Source organism: Chaetodon auriga, chromosome 5 (genome assembly GCF_051107435.1).
Source record: "Chaetodon auriga isolate fChaAug3 chromosome 5, fChaAug3.hap1, whole genome shotgun sequence".
Lineage (NCBI taxonomy): Eukaryota > Metazoa > Chordata > Actinopteri > Chaetodontiformes > Chaetodontidae > Chaetodon > Chaetodon auriga.
Genome location: NC_135078.1, coordinates 11,596,016 through 11,607,680, shown reverse-complemented (window position 1 = coordinate 11,607,680; position 11,665 = coordinate 11,596,016). Strand labels below are relative to the sequence as shown.

The 11,665-nt window shown below is 41.4% G+C and overlaps 2 protein-coding genes across 2 annotated transcripts; both read left to right on the top strand.

The window, feature by feature from the left end:
- The first annotated feature begins 1,211 nt into the window (after window positions 1-1,211).
- On the top strand, window positions 1,212-2,639 carry LOC143321459 (zinc-binding protein A33-like). Its single transcript, XM_076731831.1, has one exon. It carries the CDS (start codon window positions 1,212-1,214, stop codon window positions 2,637-2,639), a length of 1,428 nt encoding a protein of 475 aa, XP_076587946.1.
- A 5,008-nt stretch (window positions 2,640-7,647) lies between these two features.
- LOC143321277 (zinc-binding protein A33-like) lies at window positions 7,648-9,075 on the top strand. The gene has a single exon (XM_076731541.1). It carries the CDS (start codon window positions 7,648-7,650, stop codon window positions 9,073-9,075), a length of 1,428 nt encoding a protein of 475 aa, XP_076587656.1.
- Window positions 9,076-11,665: the final 2,590 nt, after the last annotated feature.

Below are 11,665 nucleotides of genomic sequence, written 5' to 3'. Positions count from 1 at the left end.
ACTTAAATATCAGTTGTCACCAACACGCGTCCCTCCACGAGCACCTTTTTAGCACCACGAGCACAAACAAAAAGATGCTGCTGCAACAACAACAAACAAGTTTGATGATGCAGAGGTGTGACGTCAGATGAGCGTGAGGTTTGAGAAGAAGGGCAGCATGTCGCTGCTGCTGTGACCAGAAACAGTGCTCAGTTTGTCATTTGACAAAATATTGTAATTCTAACAAGATACGCTGATGGAACGTAAGACGTGATTCATTTGTTATGACGACAGACCAGAATATTCCGTGGTGACAAGAAGCCTTTCTCATTCTATCACAAGTTGTTGTGTTGACAGAAGAAAAAGTAGAAAACAGAATTTTTGATGCTTTGATTTTTTCTTTTTTCTTTTTTTTTTTTTCAGTCCTTTCTCATCTTAGTTTCACTGAGCAGTTAAATGTTTTGAGTCCCAGTGGGAGACACGACACAAAACATACACATGCAAAAACACTGATGTATTTATTCATCTACCAACATGGTCACATTGATTGATTGATTGATTGATTGATTGATTGATTATACTAAAGCAGTGGTTTGAATATTTTAACAACAGGATGACTTTGAATGTGTTCAAAATGGTTTGTTGCAGAGCAAAAAAACATTATTCCAGTGTTTTAATGTTCAGTTAAACCTGCTGAGGTTTCTCTGGTCGAAGATCAGCCTAGTCCAGGACTAAATATAATCCTGAGTTTACTTCAAAACAGGACTGGGACTGGTATCCATGCAGCCTTTCATGCCCCTCCACATGATGCTACATGGTGTTGATTATTTCCTCAAACATTTGAATTTAGGTATTAATGTAGGTTTTTCTACAGTCAATCATTTGTTTTCAATGTCAGTGTGCTGCGTTATGTATTTATTGTTTTTTCACTTCAAAATAAATGATTTTCATTTGAAGGAGTCCAAGGCTCATCATATGGAAAGTTAACAGATAAGAAGTGAAGAAATCAAATAGCCCCATCTGCTGGTAAGAAAATATCATGTCAGCTGTCAATGATTTACTTCAAAGGAAGGAAAGAGAAACTTAAAGCTGATTTTGACGTGTCTGATTGGGACTGAGACGCCATTACAGGGTGAAAGAAATCTACTAGAAAGACAAGAAGGATTGTGATCTTTAATTCAGAGGGACACGAATTTGGTGAGTCTTCCTTTTGAAAGACAATTTGGATACAAATGGCTGAGAAAACTGCTCTATTCAAAGGTTTCCTGAGTTGCCATGTGTGTTCAGAGACTTTCAGAGATCCTGTGTCTCTGAGCTGCAACCACAGCTTCTGTTCAAGCTGCCTGCAACAATTCTGGGAACAAGCTAAAAACAAAAACTGTCCCATTTGTAAAAGAAAATCCTCAAAGGACCATCCAGCAGTGAACTTTTCACTGAAGGAACTGGCTGACTCCTTTGCTGGGAGACAGAAATCTGAATCATCTGAGACAGAAAAAGAGAAAGGGAAAGAGCAGGTCGTGTGTGATGAACATTCAGATGCCTCTTATTTGTTCTGTGAGGACGAGCAGCGAGCTGTGTGTCCTGTCTGTGAGTTTTCTCTGCACCACAGTCACAAGGTGGTTCCTGTAGAACAAGCAGTCAGTGAGCTGAAGGACCAGCTGAAATCTGACTTACAGTCTCTGCAGGACAAGAGGGACAAATACAAACGAGTGGAGGAAACATACAAAGAAGTGATTCAACACTCCAAGAAGCAGCTGTTGTCCACAGAGAAGCAGATCAGAGCAGAGTTCAACAAGCTCCACCAGTTCCTGAAAGAGGAAGAGGAGTCCAGACTGGCAGCTCTGAGGGAGGAAGAGGAGGGGAAGGGGAGGACTGTGAGCAGAGAGATGAAGATGATTGAGCAGCAGATCTCCTCTCTGTCAGACAGTATCTGTGCTGTTGAAGAAGAGCTGCAGAAACACAACGTGCCATTCCTCAGCAGTTATAAAGCCACTCAGAGCAGAGCCAGAGTCCAGTGCTCACTGTCAGATCCACAGCTGCTCTCAGGAGCTCTGATAGATGTGGCCAAACACCTGGGCAACCTGTCCTTCACAGTCTGGAAGAAGATGAAGGACAAGGTCCACTTCAGTCCTGTCATTCTGGACCCAAAAACTGGAAGCCGCTGGCTCCATCTGTCTGATGATCTGACCAGTGTGACGTGTGGAGACACAGAGCAGCAGCTTCCTGACAATCCAGAGAGACACACTAGCGATTCCTCTGTTCTGGGCTCTGAGGGCTTCAGCTCAGGGAAACACAGCTGGGAGGTGGAGGTGGGAGACCATCCTGACTGGGCTGTGGGTTTGGCTAAAGAGTCAGTTGACAGGAAGGGGGAGACATATGCCTCACCAGAATATGGAATCTGGTGTTTGGTGCATGGCAGTGGAAAATACTGGAATGGTCTTAGTAAGACTGTCACAGTGAAGAAGAGTCTCCAGAGGATCAGAGTCCAGCTGGACTATGACAGGGGGGAGGTGTCCTTCTACGACCCTGAAGACATGACTCACATCTACACTCACAAAGGCACTTTCACTGAGAAACTCTTCCCATTTTTCAGTATTGGAAAGGCTGGTGGTGCTAAAACTGCTGCTATCAAAATGTGTCAAAGTGATGTTTCTGTGTGATGATCAGGGAGGATGGTGAGGTCCAAGAGATTCATTCAGATTTTTATAATGTGCTGCTTTCATGTCAATCACAGACAATAACAGTTAGTTCTTGAAAGGTGAAAATCCTGTAATTTGAAAGTAAATGAAGAAAATTTTGACATCCAGGTTAAATAAAAAACAACGTTTTGTCTCTTTCAGCAAATGACATGATGGAACACATTCCTTGGTCGGTGTCTGACATCAAATATATTTCCAAAGCACAGAATGACAAACTGAAGTGTGAATTTAGGATTAATTCAGTGTGTCAAGTGTTCTTTCCAAAATGGTGTTTGTGGAGTAAAGATGCTGCAAGAAATTGGACGAGTAGATTTAATGTGATAATTAAAATGAGAAAACTTTCATCTACAGATTTATTTGAAGTTTTCAAGGATGACCAACAAACACACATTTTAAAAAGGCTTTCATTTGAAATCATAGAAGAACAGAAAGCCTCATCTTGCCTTGTTTATTTTTGTCATTTCACAATTACTTTCTGTCTTTTTATTATCCAAGTTTAAAAATCTTTCATTAAATTTCTCAAAATGCATTTTGGTTAATACAGATTTTCAGATTGTTTCTATGTTTTTGTGATGAACATGTTTTACTGTGGAGAACGTTGATGTAATAATTCAGCTGTTCATTTTTTTTTTTTTTTTTTGCCATTTGTGTCAAATACAATCTTCCACATATTATTTCAGTTTTATCCAGATGAACAAACTCAGCCTCCTTCCTTATTTGCGCTTCTTTCACTGTAGAAAAGTCTGCAGAAATGATTGAATGGTGTCAGATGCTGTTTGTATTTCTCTACAAAGTATTTTAGTGACTTTAAGATTGTGTGAATTAAGGCTGCGACTAAAGACTGTTTCTAATATCAGTGTGTTGATTTATTTAGTTGATGAAACATGAGAAAATAATGAAAGATCCCAAATAAAAACAGCAAATGCTCAAATTTCAGCGCATGAGTGTGTGTTGGATGACGTCAGGATGTACTCTGGATAACTGTGGACTGACTTTATGTTGTGTTGAAAAACTTGTTGGTTTTCTACCTGCTTTGCAAATGTTCTGCTGAAAACATGACTGAGTTCATGTGTGTCCCGAGTTACTTCTGCCAGTACGAACAGTCAAAGCCATGCTGCTTTCTGTGTTTGGAATCAGAGAAACTGACTGACTTTTCTATTTAAATGATCATTTTATTGATGACACCTTAACACATTTTCTTGAAGTTATAGAAACACGTGTAGCACGTAAGAGAACAGAGCAATAATGGGAAGAATCAGAGAACTAGAGGATTAATAATATTATTATACAGAAGAAACCCAAAGTGAGAAAAAGAGACAAAAGGAAAGTAGAAAGAGCCAAGTGCAGAGAAATGATTGAGAAAGGTTGGAAACAGAGGGAATGGGAGAAAGAGTGAAAGACAGCCGACAAAGAGAAGCCAGCTCAGTGTTGTCAGTGCAGCTCAGTCACAGGCTGCAGAAAGACGACGGCAGAGCTTCAGAGTGAACACAGCGGCTCCCGTTGACCTCAGCGATGCTTCATGTGACTAAGAGCTCGCACTGACCTCAAGACACCACAGAAGGACACTGACTGTACTTTCTGTAGACCTGCTCAGTGAATCATTCTCTATCACCATTTCAGCTTCGATCATTCACACAGAATCCTGATTTGTGGGCGATGTTGGTACGTTTAGTTTAGTTCGGAACATGAAAAGCCTTTCTGATGTCAGACCAATAAAGGAGACTGATTTTGTTCCCCAGAGGAAAACAACCACGCCTCAACATTACGATCGTGGTGTTGAACTTTGATCCGGACGGTCATTTTGGTGATAACGGTGCAGCTCTGATCAATCATTATACCGGAAGCTTCTTCTTATTCTCCAGTGATAAACTGCTGTTGCCTCTGATTGTCTGACACTAAAGTCAACTTGTTATAACATAAGCATCAATCTGCCATCCGCCTGTGTGCGTTTGTGCTTTGCTTTGTGTGACTGCGCCCCCTGCTGGAACTCATTCACTCTCTGAACGGCCTCCAGTCTGTCAGTTGGACTGAACGCTGCTCCTCAAAGTGACACGCAGGCCGAGTGAAGCACCTGCCACTCTTGGTGCAGATGCTCAACAGGCGCCTGTCGTATTCTCTCTGCTGCGTGCGAAAGGCAGCCGTTGTGCACTGACAACACAGAGCCCCATAGAAAAGCATGCAAGATAATCTTCATCATATCGTCAACATCCTCATAGTCATCCTCATCGACTTGATCATCATCATCTTCATCATATCGTCTTGAGACAAAAAGAGTTATATGCACTTAAAAAGCTGAGAAAATCGATAGAGAAAGGTGGAGTATACCAGCATTCAGTAGAAAACCAGAAAGCAAATAAAAAGGAAAACACCAAAAACAAGTGTCCCGACTGTCATGCAAAGAAAATGCCAGCTACGCTGCTAGTTAGCTGCAGTTGTGTAATACTGTGAACTCCCTCATCTTAAATATGTCAATCTTATTTTATTGATTTTCAAGGCTAGTAAACACACTAAGAAGAACAGAAGAACAACACCTTTGTACTGCACATGCTGCTATGTCTTCTTTTTTCAGAGGCGGGTGGGTGGGAGTCACGTTTGGTCAGCACAGTCAGGCACTGGACGCTTTCAGGCGACCTTTGACCTTTTAGTACAAGACACGGTCAACTAGGCTTTAACACTGTTACTGGATGATACAACACAACAACTCTGTGGTTCACCTTGAAAAACCTTCTTTCAAAAAAGCTTTGCCATCCTAAAAAAGGCCACGAAGCCTTTGGAGGGATAGTTCACGCAAAGTACGATCCTGTGTTACGTGAGTTATCGTGATCGATGTCCCACTCTGGCAAAGTGGTAATGAGCTACATGGAAGAAAAACAACGGACAGCAGAAAACTGCAAAAACAACGTGAAAAATCTGCTGCAGAAAAACAGAAAAAGTAAGTCACACCATGTTGGTCATTGCAGAAAAACACATGCAGGATGCAAATTGGGTGTACTATCCCTTTAAAACAATCATGTTTCACATGGAGCAGTGTCCCTTTGAACAACAACAGACAGTACTTGCACAAGTGCACGAGCTGTACACAACAGGAAAAGAAAAGAAAAAGAAAAGAAAGACAGAAGCACAATAAAAATATCCACTAAAATAAATAAATAAATATTCCAAATAAATAGAAACCTGAGGACTACTCACCAAACCGACTGCCCGGTCTCTTAATATCTTGGTCTGACCAATAGGGGCGAGACAAATGTGAAGGCAGCCAATGGTGGACGAGCAAAGTACAGAGGAGCTGATCGCAAGTCAAACCCCCACAAAAACAGTTTTCAGTGCTTTGAAGTCCATCGGACTAATCCCGCCTCCTCTGGCACGAGCACTTTGTAATGATGAAAAGCTGATAACACGTGAAAAACAAGAGATGAAAAAGCAGAAATCGAGAGAAAAAACAAAGTCCTGGGATGAAGGCAGGGGAGTGATATGTCCTCCGAAATAAAGCCTTCTCCTTCCATCTCGCACACAACACCTCCCACCCCCACCAGGTTTCTACAGAACACACACTGAGAGCAACAGATGTACTGTACATGCTTGCAGACACACACACTCAAACACTGCAGCCTGTGGGATTGGACTGCCCTGAAATGAGAAGGCAGACCACAGAACAGCAAAGCCAAACCTCACAACCTGCAGACGTTTCTGAACTCACGCTATGAAGGAAAACACTCGTGGAGGCTTTCAGCTTACAGAGCCTTCTTCATGACTGACATGGACTTAAATATCAGTTGTCACCAACACGCGTCCCTCCACGAGCACCTTTTTAGCACCACGAGCACAAACAAAAAGATGCTGCAACAACAACAACAACAAACAAGTTTGATGATGCAGAGGTGTGACGTCAGATGAGCGTGAGGTTTGAGAAGAAGGGCAGCATGTCGCTGCTGCTGTGACCAGAAACAGTGCTCAGTTTGTCATTTGACAAAATATTGTAATTCTAACAAGATACGCTGATGGAACGTAAGACGTGATTCATTTGTTATGACGACAGACCAGAATATTCCGTGGTGACAAGAAGCCTTTCTCATTCTATCACAAGTTGTTGTGTTGACAGAAGAAAAAGTAGAAAACAGAATTTTTGATGCTTTGATTTTTTCTTTTTTCTTTTTTTTTTTTTCAGTCCTTTCTCATCTTAGTTTCACTGAGCAGTTAAATGTTTTGAGTCCCAGTGGGAGACACGACACAAAACATACACATGCAAAAACACTGATGTATTTATTCATCTACCAACATGGTCACATTGATTGATTGATTGATTGATTGATTGATTATACTAAAGCAGTGGTTTGAATATTTTAACAACAGGATGACTTTGAATGTGTTCAAAATGGTTTGTTGCAGAGCAAAAAAACATTATTCCAGTGTTTTAATGTTCAGTTAAACCTGCTGAGGTTTCTCTGGTCGAAGATCAGCCTAGTCCAGGACTAAATATAATCCTGAGTTTACTTCAAAACAGGACTGGGACTGGTATCCATGCAGCCTTTCATGCCCCTCCACATGATGCTACATGGTGTTGATTATTTCCTCAAACATTTGAATTTAGGTATTAATGTAGGTTTTTCTACAGTCAATCATTTGTTTTCAATGTCAGTGTGCTGCGTTATGTATTTATTGTTTTTTCACTTGAAAATAAATGATTTTCATTTGAAGGAGTCCAAGGCTCATCATATGGAAAGTTAACAGATAAGAAGTGAAGAAATCAAATAGCCCCATCTGCTGGTAAGAAAATATCATGTCAGCTGTCAATGATTTACTTCAAAGGAGGAAAGAGAAACTTAAAGCTGATTTTGACGTGTCTGATTGGGACTGAGACGCCATTACAGGGTGAAAGAAATCTACTAGAAAGACAAGAAGGATTGTGATCTTTAATTCAGAGGGACACGAATTTGGTGAGTCTTCCTTTTGAAAGACAATTTGGATACAAATGGCTGAGAAAACTGCTCTATTCAAAGGTTTCCTGAGTTGCCATGTGTGTTCAGAGACTTTCAGAGATCCTGTGTCTCTGAGCTGCAACCACAGCTTCTGTTCAAGCTGCCTGCAACAATTCTGGGAACAAGCTAAAAACAACAACTGTCCCATTTGTAAAAGAAAATCCTCAAAGGACCATCCAGCAGTGAACTTTTCACTGAAGGACCTGGCTGACTCCTTTGCTGGAAGACAGAAATCTGAATCATGTGAGACAGAAAAAGAGAAAGGGAAAGAGCAGGTCGTGTGTGATGAACATTCAGATGCCTCTTATTTGTACTGTGAGGACGAGCAGCGAGCTGTGTGTCCTGTCTGTGAGTTTTCTCTGCACCACAGTCACAAGGTGGTTCCTGTAGAACAAGCAGTCAGTGAGCTGAAGGACCAGCTGAAATCTGACTTACAGTCTCTGCAGGACAAGAGGGACAAATACAAACGAGTGAAGGAAACATACAAAGAAGTGATTCAACACTCCAAGAAGCAGCTGTTGTCCACAGAGAAGCAGATCAGAGCAGAGTTCAACAAGCTCCACCAGTTCCTGAAAGAGGAAGAGGAGTCCAGACTGGCAGCTCTGAGGGAGGAAGAGGAGCAGAAGGGGAGGACTGTGAGCAGAGAGATGAAGATGATTGAGCAGCAGATCTCCTCTCTGTCAGACAGTATCTGTGCTGTTGAAGAAGAGCTGCAGAAACACAACGTGCCATTCCTCAGCAGTTATAAAGCCACTCAGAGCAGAGCCAGAGTCCAGTGCTCACTGTCAGATCCACAGCTGCTCTCAGGAGCTCTGATAGATGTGGCCAAACACCTGGGCAACCTGTCCTTCACAGTCTGGAAGAAGATGAAGGACAAGGTCCACTTCAGTCCTGTCATTCTGGACCCAAACACTGGACACCCCCGGCTCTGTCTGTCTGATGATCTGACCAGTGTGAGGAATGGAGACACAAAGCAGCAGCTTCCTGACAATCCAGAGAGAAACACTAAATACTATTTTGTTCTGGGCTCCGAGGGCTTCAGCTCAGGGAAACACAGCTGGGAGGTGGAGGTGGGAGACCATCCTGTCTGGAGAGTGGGTTTGGCTAAAGAGTCAGTTGACAGGAAGGGGGAGATATTTCTTTCACCAGAATATGGAATCTGGTGTTTATTGCATGATAGTGGAAAATACAGTAATGGTCTTGGTAAGACTGTCACAGTGAAGAAGAGTCTCCAGAGGATCAGAGTCCAGCTGGACTATGACAGGGGGGAGGTGTTCTTCTACGACCCTGAAGACATGACTCACATCTACACTCACAAAGGCACTTTCACTGAGAAACTCTTCCCATTTTTCAGTATTGGAAAGGCTGGTGGTGCTAAAACTGCTGCTATCAAAATGTGTCAAAGTGATGTTTCTGTGTGATGATCAGGGAGGATGGTGAGGTCCAAGTGATTCTTTCAGATTTTTATAATGTGCTGCTTTCATGTCAATCACAGACAATAACAGTTAGTTCTTGAAAGGTGAAAATCCTGTAATTTGAAAGCAAATGAAGAAAATTTTGAGATCCAGGTTAAATAAAAAACAACGTTTTGTCTCTTTCAGCAAATGACATGATGGAACACATTCCTTGGTCGGTGTCTGACATCAAATATATTTCCAAAGCACAGAATGACAAACTGAAGTGTGAATTTAGGATTAATTCAGTGTGTGAAGCGTTCTTTCCAAAATGGTGTTTGTGACATAAAGATGCTGCAAGAAATTGGACGAGTAGATTTAATGTGATAACTAAAATAAGAAAACTTTCATCTACAGATTTATTTGAAGTTTTCAAGGATGACCAACAAACACACATTTTAAAAAGGCTTTCATTTGAAATCATAGAAGAACAGAAAGCCTCATCTTGCCTTGTTTATTTTTGTCATTTCACAATTACTTTCTGTCTTTTTATTATCCAAGTTTAAAAAGATATCATTAAATTTCTCAAAATGCATTTCTGTTAATGCAGATTTTCAGATTGTTTCTATGTTTTTGTGATCAACATGTTTTACTGTGGAGAACGTTGATGTAATAATTCAGCTGTTCATTTTTTGCCATTTGTGTCAAATACAATCTTCCACATATTATTTCAGTTTTATCCAGATGAACAAACTCAGCCTCCTTCCTTATTTGCGCTTCTTTCACTGTAGAAAAGTCTGCAGAAATGATTGAATGGTGTCAGATGCTGTTTGTATTTCTCTACAAAGTATTTTAGTGACTTTAAGATTGTGTGAATTAAGGCTGCGACTAAAGACTGTTTCTAATATCAGTGTGTTGATTTATTTAGTTGATGAAACATGAGAAAATAATGAAAGATCCCAAATAAAAACAGCAAATGCTCAAATTTCAGCGCATGAGTGTGTGTTGGATGACGTCAGGATGTACTCTGGATAACTGTGGACTGACTTTATGTTGTGTTGAAAAACTTGTTGGTTTTCTACCTGCTTTGCAAATGTTCTGCTGAAAACATGACTGAGTTCATGTGTGTCCCGAGTTACTTCTGCCAGTACGAACAGTCAAAGCCATGCTGCTTTCTGTGTTTGGAATCAGAGAAACTGACTGACTTTTCTATTTAAATGATCATTTTATTGATGACACCTTAACACATTTTCTTGAAGTTATAGAAACACGTGTAGCACGTAAGAGAACAGAGCAATAATGGGAAGAATCAGAGAACTAGAGGATTAATAATATTATTATACAGAAGAAACCCAAAGAGACAAAAAGAGACAAAAGGAAAGTAGAAAGAGCCAAGTGCAGAGAAATGATTGAGAAAGGTTGGAAACAGAGGGAATGGGAGAAAGAGTGAAAGACAGCCGACAAAGAGAAGCCAGCTCAGTGTTGTCAGTGCAGCTCAGTCACAGGCTGCAGAAAGACGACGGCAGAGCTTCAGAGTGAACACAGCGGCTCCCGTTGACCTCAGCGATGCTTCATGTGACTAAGAGCTCGCACTGACCTCAAGACACCACAGAAGGACACTGACTGTACTTTCTGTAGGCCTGCTCAGTGAATCATTCTCTATCACCATTTCAGCTTCGATCATTCACACACAATCCTGATTTGTGGGCGATGTTGGTACGTTTAGTTTAGTTCAGAACATGAAAAGCCTTTCTGATGTCAGACCAATAAAGGAGACTGATTTTGTTCCCCAGAGGAAAACAACCACGCCTCAACATCACGATCGTGGTGCTGAACTTTGATCCGGACGGTCATTTTGGTGATAACGGTGCAGCTCTGATCAATCATTATACCGGAAGCTTCTTCTTATTCTCCAGTGATAAACTGCTGTTGCCTCTGATTGTCTGACACTAAAGTCAACTTGTTATAACAGAAGCATCAATCTGCCATCCGCCTGTGTGCGTTTGTGCTTTGCTTTGTGTGACTGCGCCCCCTGCTGGAGCTCATTCACTCTCTGAACGGCCTCCAGTCTGTCAGTTGGACTGAACGCTGCTCCTCAAAGTGACACGCAGGCCGAGTGAAGCACCTGCCACTCTTGGTGCAGATGCTCAGCAGACGCCCGTCGTATTCTCTCTGCTGCGTGCGAAAGGCAGCCGTTGTGCACTGACAACACAGAGCCCCATAGAAAAGCATGCGAGATAATCTTCATCACATCCTCAACATCCTCACAGTCATCCTCATAGTGCCACAGTCATTAATCTCATCGACTTGATCATCATCATCATTATCATCTTCATCATATCGTCTTGAGACAAAAATAGTTATATGCACTTAAAAAGCTGAGAAATCGATAGAGAAAGGTGGAGTATACCAGCATTCAGTAAACCAGAAAGCAAATAAAAAGGAAAACACCAAAAACAAGTGTCCCGACTGTCATGCAAAGAAAATGCCAGCTACGCTGCTAGTTAGCTGCAGTTGTGTAATACTGTGAACTCCCTCATCTTAAATATGTCAATCTTATTTTATTGATTTTCAAGGCTAGTAAACACACTAAGAAGAACAGAAGAACAACACCTTT

Excerpts from the sequence above, each read along its gene's own strand:
- LOC143321459 (XM_076731831.1), top strand. The coding sequence starts at position 1,212 with ATGGCTGAGAAAACTGCTCTATTCAAAGGTTTCCTGAGTTGCCATGTG.
- LOC143321277 (XM_076731541.1), top strand. The coding sequence starts at position 7,648 with ATGGCTGAGAAAACTGCTCTATTCAAAGGTTTCCTGAGTTGCCATGTG.